General features: G+C 36.7%; 1 protein-coding gene across 1 annotated transcript in view; it reads left to right on the top strand.

Moving 5' to 3' along the window:
• Positions 1-15,176, top strand: part of cep290 (centrosomal protein 290) — a 30,437-nt gene that overhangs the window by 6,489 nt on the left and 8,772 nt on the right. The window contains 28 exon segments of the mRNA XM_079808771.1: positions 168-224; positions 230-289; positions 2,287-2,580; positions 3,346-3,508; positions 3,676-3,776; positions 3,867-3,933; positions 4,035-4,147; positions 4,226-4,310; positions 4,394-4,527; positions 5,445-5,609; positions 5,704-5,853; positions 5,943-6,058; positions 6,294-6,396; positions 6,781-7,011; positions 8,132-8,305; positions 8,383-8,494; positions 8,613-8,818; positions 9,055-9,206; positions 9,308-9,419; positions 9,487-9,942; positions 10,146-10,310; positions 10,408-10,515; positions 10,611-10,745; positions 10,841-11,104; positions 11,212-11,319; positions 11,457-11,656; positions 11,761-11,974; positions 14,696-14,833. Coding sequence (XP_079664897.1) covers positions 168-224; positions 230-289; positions 2,287-2,580; positions 3,346-3,508; positions 3,676-3,776; positions 3,867-3,933; positions 4,035-4,147; positions 4,226-4,310; positions 4,394-4,527; positions 5,445-5,609; positions 5,704-5,853; positions 5,943-6,058; positions 6,294-6,396; positions 6,781-7,011; positions 8,132-8,305; positions 8,383-8,494; positions 8,613-8,818; positions 9,055-9,206; positions 9,308-9,419; positions 9,487-9,942; positions 10,146-10,310; positions 10,408-10,515; positions 10,611-10,745; positions 10,841-11,104; positions 11,212-11,319; positions 11,457-11,656; positions 11,761-11,974; positions 14,696-14,833 — 4,383 coding nt within the window.

Below are 15,176 nucleotides of genomic sequence, written 5' to 3'. Positions count from 1 at the left end.
CGATTTCAACCGAGATACCAGATACCCTAGCTACGACCCTGCATCCTTGCAACCTATAGACCAGCAATGTCACTAAATGGTAAAATACACAATGAGTCAAATGAAGGAAATGTCAGTCATGTTGGTAGTTGATGATATTCTACATGCTGTGTTTGTGTTGGTTTCAGAGTGTTTTATCAGGGAAAGATATGGAAATTTTGGAGTATCAACAGATGATCAGAGATTTGAGGAGAAACTTCGAGCTGCTCAGATGGACTCTGACAAAAGCAACATTATCGCACTGCAGCAGGTCAGTCCGATATCATATCACACAGCTCTTTATCCTGAAAAAGTTAAACACTAGAGACCAGATTTTAACAGCTTGCGCCAGCGCAAACCCTCTTTTTCCGTTAAAAACTACTGTTAGGATTTAATAAAGGCGCGCAGTGATAAATTAGCACTGAAAAGGCCTGGGCACGGTTATTTTTGGGAGGAGAATATTTAAATGAATCACGCAAGGTGATTTACAAAGGTTTGTGCTCGGCAATTTACTGGTGATTGCGCCATTATTTACCGTCCAAAAAAAGTATTGTCTTAAACCAGACGCTAACAGGTAGATTGCGCTGGTCATTATGGAAATGATCCGGCTGTGTCTGTGTTCATTCAATTGCGCGTCGTCAGTAGATCACACGCAGAACCTCCCACTCCCATCTGCGCTTTTTTGGAATTGCGCTCTTATGCTAAATTGCCTTGTTTAGTAAATCTGGCCCCAAGGGTGTAAATATGTACTTACTAAATGTTACATTTATAATATTTATAATATGTAATTATATGTTTGGTGTCAGTAAGATTAAAAATGACAGTAAAAATGTCAAAAGATTAGCATTTCAATAAATGCTGTTCTTTTGAGCTTTCTAGTAATTGAAAAATCCTGTATAATTTTAAAATATATATACATTTTTATTTCATTTTTAATATTACTGTTTTTACTGTATTTTTGATCAAATAAATGCAGCCTTGGTGAGTATGAAAGACATCTTTCAAAAACATTTAAAAAATCTTACCGACCCCAAACTTTAATTGATTCATTTTTTAATTTTTTTGTTTGTTCAATTTAATTTTCTATTTGTATTTTGTAATAAGTAATTATAAATATTCCATTTGATAAGAAATTATAATTATTCAATTATAAACCAACATTAAATGTATTAATCAGGTGATGGTTTGCATTGTAATGCTAAGTCATTGTTTTTATTCTTTCTCTCATATACATTTTTGTTTATCAACAAAACTCATATTACTTAATATTTTTTTAAGTAAGTTTTGTCTTAGGCCTGTTTCACACATCCTGCGTTTGCAGTGTGACAGCATTTCTGCTGCAGTTATGACATTGATTAGTGCCTGTTATCGTGGTAAAAAAAATCTACATTGATCATTTTAACAAACTTGTTCATTGGGAAATCGAATTAACGCAAGCCATTAATGAATTTATAAGGAATGGAACCCAAACCCCAAAGTGTAGCTATAAACTGCTCTAATCATCTGGATTCAGTCAGATTTGCTCAATAGAAAGTGTTTATGTGTTTGTCATGTGGAACGTAGCCCGTAGCCTGTATTGTTTTAAAGTAACAATGTGTCCCACTTTTAGTTTATGTAATAATAGCTTGTATTGCAAAAGATTGTGTTTAGAGGGATAGAGGGATGGATGGATGGATAGACAGATAGATAGACAGATAGACAGATCAGTGCTTGATTAATAGGTTTATTGTGCATTTTAATGTGTTTTCCTTTAAGTATGTCCTTTAGGTATATGACGCCTGACAAAAATATTTTCAGTGGCAGGACTCGCCATCGCCACAGTGATGCTTCTGGGAACACAGCATGAATGCTGTAACCTGTTAATATGAGTGCAGAAACTCGCTACAGATGCGAGATATGTGAAACAGGCCTCAAATCCATGCTAATGCGTTGCCAATCGGACTTATTTTGCATGCTGTATCATGTCTCTTTCTATATTTGTGTGTTCTTTTTGATGCACGCTCTTTTTAATTGCAACTTTCATTGCCTTGCAAATGTTTCCTTTTTCCATTCTCTGTCCTTTTGCAACTCGGCCGAGTCAGGTCATATATGAACTGTGTGGCGTGAGTATCTCTGTTTCTCATTTCCTTTGCTTTATGTGTTATTCATCCTCAGTTTTGCATCTGTCAGTCATCTGTCTTTATTCGTTGTTTCCGTCATATTGGTTCATCTCCTTCTATCCCAGCGGGCGTTTAAAGAAGTTACTGACTTTGTGTTTGACTTCAAAAGGCAGTGCAAGAGAGGGACAACCGGATCAAGATGCTGTCAGAGCAAGTCGAGCAGTACACGACAGAAATGGAAAAAAATGCTCTGCTGATCGAGGAGCTGAAAAAACCATTAAAGAAAGATAAAGGTCATGTCAGCGTGCAGCAGCGAAGGTTGGAGGACTTGAGCACTAAACTGCAGGTGGCTGAAAGGAGAGCTTTGGAGGCCGAGCGTGCCGCCCAACTGGCTGAATGTGACGCCAGGGACAAAGACAAAGAACTCAATGACACCCTCAGTCGAATCCGTCTCTATGAATCTGTGAGTTTATAACATAGCACTTCCCTTCAGTATTGTAAAATTCACTTCTGTTACAAAGTCCAAATACTTTTTGGGGTTACTATAAATAGCCTGGGGTTTAGTTGACAATTAGTAACTCTGTTTTCCAATAGCATCTTAACAAGATCTTTTTTTTTGAGTCTACAAGTATAAGTTGCACATGATGCTTTTAGGAACAATATGAGCCAAAGGATATGAGCCACTCCTTATAAGCTCACTTATACATTTTTAATGTCATTTTCCAAAAATGCTGAAATAAAAAAGGTCAATAAATGTAAGGTTCAATTTTAAAACGAATGAAAATATTAATTAATTTTGTGATGACGATTATTATTATTATTTGCTCAAGCAGCTTCAAAAAAAAGTTTCTATTAATATGATTATCAACAGTTTTATTCATATTTTGATATGTCGCATCGACCTTTGTGTCAACTCATATTTAACGAAAATAATGTGTGGATAAATGTAATTTTTATTCATTTAAATTAAATGTTTAAAATAAAATGTAAATTGTACATTTAACGAGTAATATAATATGTGTGAATAGGGTTATCAGCAGTTATTTTTTGTTGTTCTATTACATCTATCTTTGTGATTATCTTATAAGAACCGGTAACAACACTTGATCACAAATAATTGGAGAGTTAAACATTCAGAAAACAACAAGGGGTCACTTTACCTTGTAGAATGTTATATTATGCCTGCATACTGTAGAAGTTCGGCTTGAAGCACTTGACTGTCTTTCAGGGGACGGATGGTTTAGAAGCTGCAATCACTGAGATCAAAGGATGTAAAAATCAAATGCGACTGAGAGACCGGGAGATAGAAGCCATGACAAAAGAGATAAACCAGCTGGAGATCAAAATCAACAATTTACTAGATGAGAACGAAGACCTACGAGAACGGCTGGGTAATTTCTTCAACCTGCTTTTAAGATTCCCATCAGGAACCTGTCGCAATTACGGTTTCCCTGTTTTTACCCACACCTAGGCACAAGGATTGTTTTCATGTACCTTATTGATTTTGCCAAGAGAAAAATCAGCTTTGACCCTCATTGTGATCATGTTCCCACACCAGGATTAAATCCAAAGGAAGAACTGGATTTGAGCGAATTCCAGAGATCAAAGGTTTTGAAGCAGAGACAGTACAAAGCTGAGAACCAGGTCCTGCTGAAAGAGGTAAAACAGATTCATCTCTATGGTCGGGCTTTGGTCCATTATCCCGCTTGAATTTTGTTTGTAACCCTTGTGACCCGGGACTATCCTTAGATTGAGCGTCTTGAGGAGGAAAGACTCGAGCTGAAACAACGCATTCGTGCTCTGGTGAAGGGCAAAGGTAAGATCTTATCTCCAAGATGCTGCATATCAGTTACAGACTCATGTCCTATTATTATTAGCATAATATAATGAAACCTGACAGCACTTTCCTTTTTTAAGGCATATCGGTAGTCAGTAGTTCACTGCTTGATGACAGTGTTGAAGAAAAGCCCAGCAGATCTCTTAGAGAGAGGCCTGTCTCTGGATCTACCGACGAAGAGATCAAACGCAAAGTAAGCCTTTATCAGAGAACAATGAGTTTTGAACATCAAAAGTGTTAAAGCTAAGCTAACAACCTGTTTGTTTCTCAGAACCAGCGTCTACAGAAAGAGCTGAGCGACAAAGAGAAAGAACTGGAGCTCAAGAGAACAGAATCTGCCCAGTTCAAGGCCAAATGTGAGAAGCATCACTGCGTGACCTTGCAACGCTTGCAGTGTCAGGTGGTTTCCATGACTATAATGTTTCTCTCTCTCCTGCAGTGAATGAAATGCTGAATGAGAATAAACAGCTGGAGCAGGGCATGAAGGAGATCCTGCAGGCCATCCAGGACGCTCAGAAGAAAACGCCCACTCCCACTGGTGTCAGCATTCCCAGCCTGGAGAGACTCGTCAGTGTACGTTTACCAACATTTAGTGGGCCCACGCTGAATCTTTGTAGTACTACATTATTTTCTTTGTAATATTTAATAGAAACAATACATTTATATTTATATGGTTGAATTATAAATAATAATAATAAATAATATGTTTTAATTATTTAAAAATAAATAGTAAATGTTATAGTTATGCATGTGAAATTTAATACATTTAATAAGTAATTATAATATTTGAGGGAACAAATAATTAATGTCTGAAAAATATAATAAATAATGCTTTTAATTATAATAATTATTTATTTATAAATTATGCATTTAAAATAATTAATTTAAATGAGTTAATGCAATAATTAATTGACACAATTATATGTTTGGAAATAATAGTAAATAATCATTTTAATACATAATAAAATAATAATTTATATATTATATATTTATAATTTAATAAAAAAAAAATCATAATTATGTAGTTGTAAATTTAAATATAAAATTATACATTTCATGAGTAATACAATATTTAATCAAATTTATGTGAATAAAATAATAATAGGTTATATTTATGTATTTTATTTATATAATTATATATTTAAAAATAATACATTTAAGTATAAAATTATACACGTGATGGTCTCCAGTAAAAAGTGTTTAACTGAGCTAACAGTGCTACACTCATGGTTGCTGTAACAATTATCAAATTAGCTTAAATTTGACCTTTAATTGAAAAAAATATTTAATGAAAGCCTGTAATTAAAGTGAGGGGAAAATGGATATAAATGCAAGGGGAGACGGCAGTCAAATCCTGCGGAAATCTGCAGAGTTTTCATTGAGTTGGTATAGTGATGTAATTTTTTTCAGTCTTACATTCTCGAATATGAAGTTTTTGGTCCTGTTCCTAAATATCCTATCACAGCAGTGATAATTGTGTTTATCTTAAGGCATTGGAGATGAAGTATTCAGAGGGAAAGTTTGATGCAAGCCTCCACCTGAGAACGCAGGTAGATCAGCTGACCGGCCGCAACGAGGAGCTACGGCAGGAGTTGAAGGATGCTAGAGAGGAGGCAGCAAACACTCTCTATCAGTTAACGAAAGCTAATGAGAAGGTAATTACTCAAAATACCAACTCCGGCATTTACTGGATTTAAAAATGGTTTTAAATTCACTGGCACTCCCTCTTTTTTTTGTCCATTTATGTAGGTTGCTTGCATGGAAAGTGAGGTTGAATCAATGACCAAATCAGCTGGGACTTCCGTTCCTTACAAGACATTAGCTCTGCCTGGAGAAATGACACCAACTAGTGCCGAGGTCATCAACGCTCTCAATGAATACGTAGTAAAACTCCTACAGGTGTGTGTCAGTCCGGTAACTGTTTCGTGTTATAATGGAAACCAGATGTAAGGTACATAATATTAAGACTCCCAACTGTGGATGTTCAGGAGATCAAAAACAATGAAGATTCCATTGAGCAGCTCAGTTCGGCTCTGGAAGAGTATAAAAGAAAATTTGCAGTGATCCGCCATCAACAAGGACTTCTATATAAGGAGCATCAAAGGTATACAGACCAATAAAGATCATTTATGTTATAAAATATATATATAAAAAGATATGCCAAGACAAAAAGATGTTTATATTAAATATTATATTAAGTTATATATATATATATATATATATAAATTACATATTGTAATATAATGTAAAAAAATAAATACATATATTTATATATGATTATACTTATGACTGGTAATCAATAAAGCATGGTTTTAATTCACGGTGCCTGTCTGCTCCAGTGAGAGGGAGTCTTGGCAGAAAGAGAGGGACTCTTTTGCAGAACTGAAATCCAAACTTGAGGAACAAAGGGAGGTGGATGCAGTAAAAATCAAAGAGTACAATGTAAGTCTCTATTTGATATTTGATCATTTTCACCCAAAATTCACCCTTATGCCATTTCAGATCTGTACACAAAAAAAAGGTGAAGAAATACTTCTCACTCAGAAATTGCTAGTATATTTCACAAAGAATAATAAAGAATCAGCAAGTAACACATTGAATTAAACTTGACATTTTGAAGTAGTATTTTCATGTAAAACGTACTCCAATAATCTTTGTTTTATTTACAACTTTGAAAATATAACTTACCAATTCAGAAACTCTTTTAAAACGTGTTAGAATAAGGAAATTGGCATTAATCTAAAAATCTTCATATAACCAAAAATTGCTAAGTTTATAATTTGCCGTTTCATGATTACCCATGTTTACTTTTTGACTCATTTCCAGCACTGGATAGAGGCTCATGAAAAGGACCCAAGTGAGATCAGACGGGAGCTGGCTGAGACGGCCCGAAAAATCATGGTTCTCAGGGTGAATGAGAAGTGTCTGACGCGACGTTACACGACTCTGCTTGAGCTCGAGCAACACTTGAGGAAGGAGAACGGCAAACTGAAGGATGATTTCAGCCACATGGAGGCCGCGGTAACAGAAAGAATTGGCTACCTGCAGAGGTTCAAGGTATTAGGCATCCCTACAACACTCATACAGATGAAAAAGAAAATTATTAGAGGCCGACTGATATGGGTTTTTCAGTGGCCGATACTGATTCTGATATCAGGGTTTTTTAAAAACTGTTTTGGAAAATTATGTAAGAAATATAAATAAATAATTTTTAATACTTAAAAAAAATAAGTTATCATTAAGAGAAATTGACATGTATTAAAGTTTCTTTCTCAATTAATCATTAATCACAATTATTGTATTATTTATTATCACATTAATACTCTAATTGTGGGTAGAATAAAAAAAATAGAAACAAAATATTTTGTATATAATATTTGACACATATTTACAATATTTTGTACAGTATGTACTTATACATATATAGATAGCTACCATTTATAATTTGGGTAGAGAGTATCTTACAAAGGAAACATCATATTTGGAGGACCATGGTGTCAAAAAGCTTAAAAACCTGATACACAGGAATAGCCAAAAGTGATGTCTGGCCAAGGAAAAATTACATCTCACCCTTTACCTTTTATATTTAAAAATATTATTAAATATCTGTTAAAGATTTTGTAATCATGTTGAGTCATGCCAAATTGTACAGACATATTTTTTTTGTCCAGGCTGTCATACACAGGAATTATGATGCAAAAACAAGAGAGAATCAACAAAATATTAATAGCTGATTATGTTGTGGTTAATGTATACTTTTAGTTTTTCTATGTTTTTTTGTTTTTGGATAGTAAAATAAAGCATGTAGCTGTAGTTTGCCTTTTTTGCCAAATAGTTTTGTATGATAAATACCTTTTACCAAGTTTTTAAAAAAGTTTTAAAGTATAAAAAAAGGGGGAAAAAAATAAATATTTTCCTTATAAATAATTTCCATAAAAACAAATATCCATTTTAGATATCACTTTTGGCCACTACTGTATATGAATTATAAAACTTAATGTTAGCAAAATTATTGAAATGAACTAAACAAGTATGAACTCTCAAAACAATATTGACAAATAATATATATATATAGCAGTTTTAGTATTGTTCTGATGTTTTTCCAAAGCTAGTAGTCATCTTTGCTGAGAGCTGTAACTGACCTCTGCTGACCTCTGTAAACTTGCTTTGCCCTCAGGAAATGGCAGCGTTTAAAATAGCCACATTGCAGAAATCCCTTGATGGTAGTGTTCCTGCATTTGAGCTGGAGAGAGCCAACAAACAATACACTGAGCTCACCATCAAGTACAGAAACCTCCTACAGAAAGACAATCACTTTGTTCAGAAGACAAACACGCTGGAGCACCTGGAGGTACATCTCATGCCAAATTACATAAAGCAATAGACTTCCTTCTTCATTTTTATCACAGCACACTCCTTCTCTTTCAGAGAGAGAATGTGTCTTTACAAGAATGCATTAACTCCATCAATAAAGAGCTTGAGATCAGCAAGGAGAAGCTTCACACTTTGGAGCAGGCCTGGGAAAACTTCAGCACGACTGGTAAACGTCACTTACAAAAGCAACGTTGAAGCATTGTGAATGACATCATTGAATAAAACAATGTTTTGCTGCAATATCCTAAAGTTGACCTATTGCCCATGATTTTGGGTGTTCACAGGTGTTGAGAACAGCATGGACAAGGCAGCCAAAGCCTTGGCCAACAGCGAGATTGTATCCGTGTCTAGACGCATCACCATGCTGGAGATGAAGGAGCTAAATGAAAGACAGCGAGCGGAACATGCTCAGAAGATGTACGAGCACCTAAGGAACTCCCTCAAACAGGTGGAAGAGCGCAACTTTGAGCTAGAGACCAAGTTTGCTGAGGTGGGTCTGATTTATCTCTTGCATCCATCCCGAATACCAACCATATAGAAACATGGCAAAACACACTTCGAACACCTTAGCTTGAACATTGTATTGTTTTATAAAACATAGTATGTTGAACATTAAATAAGCTTGTATTTGATTTCCTTTTATAGCTTTAATTTTTATAAAACTGTGTTGAACATTTAATAAGCTAAAGCTAATATTTTGCATAATATTTCTGTATGGCGGTGTAGCTCACAAAACTAAACCTGGAGGCTCAGCGGATAGAGCGGGAGCTCAGGGACGAGCTGGCGGACAGCGTAAGCAAAGACATCAGCGACACCGATCGCAAGCGAATCACCGAACTGGAGAAAACAGAGGCAGAGCTGCGGATTGAAGCGTCCAAGTAAGCCTGTTGACTCAACCTGCGCACATGCTTGCTATTACAACAGTATCATGAGGCAGTGTACACAAACATCTCTTTTAATATGTTAAAAATGTTTGCAGATTACGGGAGGTGTCAGATGTCGCTAAAATGCAGGTGTCCGCTCTGGAGGCCAGACAGCAGTCGAGAGAGAAGGAAGTAGAAAGCCTGAGGAGACAGGTGTTGGATTACCAGGTATGTTTTTCTCTTTTCAGCTGTGCACCCTTTTGATCATGTCCCTAATTGCACATTTCCTCCTCAGGCTCAGTCTGATGAAAAGGCCCTTATCGCCAAACTCCACCAGCACATCGTAGCTCTCCAGTTGAGCGAGACCACAGCAATCAGCCGGCTGGAGGCCACCACCACGTGCCTGCAGAAACTCGAAGCGCAGAAGCTCAGAATCGAACAGCAGCTGGATGCCCAGCAACAGACACTGTGGCACGCAAGGCAGGAGGGTCACCAGCGGGCCAGACACCTGCGCCACACCATTCAGGCCCTCCGCAGACAGTTCTCAGGAGCCTTGCCGCTGGCCCAACAGGAGAAGTTTTCCAGCACCATGCTCCACCTGCAGGAGGACAGGGCACGGGCCAGGGAGGAGGCACAAAGGGCGGCAGAGGAGAGGAGGAAAGCAGAAGGGAAGGCACAAGAACTGGAGTTAAAGCTGAAAGGGTTGGAAGAGCTCATAGCGACACTGAAAGATGCTAAAGGAGCTCAGAAAGTAGGTTGAGTTGTAATGTGATTCTTGAATTATATTTAAAAATGTACAATTATTATAACATAATTATTCACATATATTTTAAACACATCTTATATCTCTTCACTTATATCTTATATCTATCCACATGAGTTAAGTTACTCATATTAATAAAGGAAATTGTTCCCATAAACAGTAATTTACAGTTCAATAATAAACCGTTACAGGTGATTGAGTGGCATAAGAAACTGGAGGAATTTCGTCTGTTGGAAATGAGGCAGAGCAGAGAGCTTAATACTCAGCGGGAAGAGATAAAATACCTTAAGAACATTGTGGCGGATCAGGAACGCACCATCAGCGGCCAGGAAGAGGAGCTGGTGCAGCAGAATAATGTCAGTATTACATCTTAATACGTTTCTTATCTTTTTACACTATACAGAGCATACTTCAATCATGATTTTCTAATAATATTTGTTATCTTTATATCAGCTTCTCGAGGAGCGGCAACTGATCTGGGATCAGAGAGAGGTCCAACTGGAGCGCCAGCTCGACTCCTATGAGAAACAGAAGAATGAAATCCTAAGCACAGCTCAGAAGGTGGCAGACTTGACAAATGTTTGCTACTGTATTATGGTAAGCTGTTTACTGAACTACACTTTAACTAACACTTAACTTGTCCTGTTTGAGTTTAGTTTGAGGAAGCCACAGGCTCTCTGCCGGATCCAAATCAGCCTTTAGCGCACCAGTTAGACTACGCGCTTGGAAAAATCAAAGAGCACGTTCGCACCATCCTTGAGACAAAAGCCACCTGCAAAATTCTGGAAGAGGTACTTTTTTATTCATCAAGCGATTGTGGAAATTTTACCAATTGCAAACCTTGTTATTGAAGTAAGATTATTTTACAAAGAGTTTCTCTGAGCAGAAGCTGAAGGAAAAAGGAGCTGCTTTGTGGACATCAGAACAGAACGTCTTATCTCGAGACAAAGTGATAAATGAACTAAGGCTTCGCCTACCAGCCGCTGCTGAGAGAGAGAAGCTCCTGGCTGACCTGAGCAAACAAGAGGACTCTGAGACTCAGCCCACCATGAAGGTCGCCCACCAGACCATTAATAACCTACAAGGGCGTCTGGATCAGAAAGAAGAGGTTCTCAAGAAGTACCAGAACATGTTAGCAAAGGCTCGTCAGGTGCCTATTTAAGTATAAAACTGAGGCTTCATACATTGGTGATCTTTATTGCACACTAAAACCATATAAAAGCTCATACAGTATATCTTGATTTTATATTTTCCCAGGAGCAGGAAGAGATTGGCAAAAGACATGAGGAAGAGGTCAGGGCCCTGCATCAGAAACTGGATGTTTATATGGAAACCTCACTGGACCGTATCAAACAGACAGCTCTGGTACCTAGAGTATTCATTATAAAGCTAGGATAGCGGGCCAGAAAGAAGAAAGTAGTGCACATAATAAATATAATAATGTCATAAATCATGGCTGCTGTCACCTTTATTAGGCTATACTCCATTTTATTCTTCTCTAGGAGCTAATGAAGAAACCCACCATCACAGTACCGACCAATAATCACTTGGTGCGGTTGGCAGAAATGGAGCAGACGGTGACTGAGCAGGACAATTCGCTCTCCTCACTAACACACAAGCTGAAGGTTGTCATCGCAGAGCTGGACCAACAGAGACAGCTGGCAGCAGCACAAGCTATGGAACACGCTGCAGAAACAGCCAGGTGAGACATTAAAACAAGGAGAGAAACAATCCCACTTTTTCGATATTGATCAATATCAAGATATTTATTCCTCATGCCACTTTTAATCGTCTTTCCATTCCAAGACTGGAAGAGAGACACGCTGCCCAAATGAAGGGTCTATCCCAGGAGGCAGAAGAGCTGAGAGCTCAGCTCGTTCTGATGGAGAAAGAGCTGCATTACCTCCGCACGGAGTTAGAGGCCCAGAAAGAGGCCAATGTCAGGTCACCATCAAACACCATGAAGAACCTTGTGGAGCGTTTGAAGACACAGCTGGCACTCAAGGAGAAACAGCTGAAGGTACCACACTTGTGGACACTAGAGTCTTTATTTTATTCCGTTAAACAAAATCTGATCATATAGGGGATATTGGGGCTATTGGGGACAACTGGGACTTAAGTCTTAAAGCATAGGTTCGCTTCTCTATTGTAAAAACATCATGTCATAGGTTCATTCAGTTTTCAAGAGTAGGCAAAGTTGGTTGCAGCCACTTTCTTGTAATTGCCTTCTTACTTGCTATTGTTAGGATTTTGAATAGGTGTTTGTTTGGAAAATCACTGGGAATTGAACAGGAACAATACATACCAATATTGATTAATAGAAAGACAGCTCCAGAAAATGTGGAAATGATTTGCCTTATCGACCCCGCACCTTCGCCAACAATTGGATCTATGGCTGTTGCTTGATCTGAGCAAGTGTGGAGAAAAACACCCTTCCACACAAGCTCTCTCCAAAACAAAGAATGTGTAGTTTTCCAATGTGATTCACATATGCTTTCTCACGCCTCTACCGAAAAACTTGCCTTCTCGCTCCCATCTCTCCTTTATGTAGGGGAGCGCGGGGCACAACCTAACGCGGGGTTAGTTGTAACACGCATGCTTTAACACTTTCCACACATGCCAGGATGACGAAACGTAGTGTATCTACTAGTTGCCATATCAACATTATTTAGAGAAAAAATAGCGGCAAAATTTAAACATCTTTGGAAGATATTTCTGAACATTTATTTAACCATAGCAAAAGTAAATTTCTTACTTAAGTAAATTTTTCATCTCTGTTTTTTTGTGTTTATTTAAAACAAGACAAATCTGATATTATTTTAATCTTATATCTGTTATTTAACAGTTGAGATCGTTCTTTAATGCTGATCTAACAGCAGAAGACACGAGCCACGGTTTAAATCCTATTTGCACAGGTGGGGCAGGTTGTAACACTGTGTTACAATGAGCCCCTATTAGAACTACACTATTATACTCTATACTTTTATGAATTCTTTTGAGAAACCATGAGAAAAGGGTGAATAATGACTGAGAGTCAATGTTCAGAAATTATTCATTATCATTATGTATTTAACTATGCTGTTTAGCTGTATTTAGCGATGAGTTTGACAACAAACACAAAAATCTGTATATTTTTAATGATTAAAAAATGCCATTATTTTATTTTAAAAAGTTAATTATTGTATTTTATTGAAAAAATATTTTAGTTTGTCTTGTATATTTTTTTATTTTTTTTATATAATATCAGGTAACATTTTAAGCTGTCCTTTGGTCATGTTACAATGTACCCCACCTACAGGGCATGTTGTCACATTTCACTTCCATTCTTTCGGGGTAAATCAAGAAAAAAGTATACACTGTATTAATGAAACAAAACCACATTTGTAGTAGACATGTGGGGAATTAATGTGAGAAAAAATAAAAACTCTGAACCCCAATTGAATTTACACAAACTGAGATGGTCAAAAAGCATTAGGTTGTGCCCCGCTCTCCCCTATTATGTGTCTACCCGCTTAGCTTGTTGTAGCCCACTATACAACTTTGTATATTATATTTTTACAGACATCTAATTGTTAAGCTAGAAAAAGCTTCTCCTTTCCTTGATACATCTCCTATAGCATGCTCTAAATAGTGACGCAATTGGAAATACCTATAAAAAAGTCTTGGTTCTCTAGCCCATGATTTCCTTTAAGCATATGAAAGCTCTGAAGTTTCACCCTATTCATAAATGTCCAATAGGCAGTTAATCCTTTAGTCGTCCATCTTTTAAACCTGTTATCTGTTTTGTTGGGAACAAACTCAGTGTCGTAGGCAGTGTTGGGGGTAACGTATTACAAGTAACTTGAGTTACGTAATAATATTACTTTTTCAAGTAACTAGTAAAGTAACGCATTACTTTTCAAATTTACAACAAAATATCTGAGTTACTTTTTCAAAAAAGTAACACAAGTTACTTTTTCGCATTAATTTGACTGACAGCTCTCCTGCCCCCATGGTGAGAAAAATAAGTGCAGAGGTGTGTGTGTGAACATGAGGGTTATTGTAGTTCTAGACTAAATGTGAGCATTTATTTATCTCACTTGCACAATAAAGATTCTGTACTCCTCAAAATGAATAAAATCAGTCAAATGCAAAATCAGAGTACTATGCAAACCTCCAATAATTAAATGTTAAATAAAACTATTTTTATGCATTTAATCTACCTTTATATTTAATTTACCAATGTCTTGCTGCTGACCTTTGATGATGAAAATTACTAGATTTTTGGTTTTTATTGGTAAAACTTTTTTCTCCTGCATCCTATTCTACAATTATCCAGAATGGCAGCAGAGCTGCGCCCTCTATTGTTCATGCGGGAATTTGCATTTTTACCTCAGCCTGGGGCTTATTATTTCAATTTTGGTATGAAGAGGTCTTTACCGTTGCACAAAAATATAACTTTTTTGTTATAAACAAAAACAAGCCCAGCCCAGGTGAGAAAAAGTAACGCAAAAGTAACGTAACGCATTACTTTTCTTACAAAGTAACTAAGTAACTCAATTAGTTACTTTTTAAGGGAGTAACGCAATATTGTAATGCATTACTTTTCAAAGTAACTTTCCCCAACACTGGTCGTAGGCACATCAGCGCAGCAATACCATGGAATCTTTCAAATTGCATAACACCTTAATTCTTCTGGATAGGTTTTTCCGCTGTGATTTTTGAAAGTGACTAAGATCAGAATTCGGTTCCTTATCTGCAGGCTCTCAGTAAAGCTCTCTTGGAACTTCGTGCAGAGTTGACATCTCAAGCAGAACATCAGATCATCACCAATGCTGCTCAGAAGGAAGAGGCCCTCAATGTTCAACAGATCGTTGACAAGCAGACCAAGGAGCTTAGGGTAAAAATAAGGAAGAAGCCTAAATTCCTATCCTATTCCTGAACCAGTTTTTAAAAGGGAAAATGATTCTCCTTATCTGTTGTTGTTGTTGTTATTGTTGATGATAAAGGTCATGCATTCAAATTTAAATTCAAAAATACTTTGTTTTGGCACAAATACGTCTGTCATTTTGTAGAACATCACCAAATTGCAAGGTAAAAATATAAAATAAAATCAATAGTTTTCATGTAATGCTAGGAGTGTCACTTATCTTATATAAATTGAATGAATAATTAATCACTTCATTAAAAATACAAATTGATCTGAATAAATCGCTTTTTAAACAAATAAAATTAATTTATTT

Source organism: Gobio gobio (genome assembly GCF_949357685.1).
Source record: "Gobio gobio genome assembly, chromosome: 25".
Classification (NCBI taxonomy): Eukaryota; Metazoa; Chordata; class Actinopteri; order Cypriniformes; family Gobionidae; genus Gobio; species Gobio gobio.
This window is presented reverse-complemented; position numbering and strand designations above follow the sequence as displayed.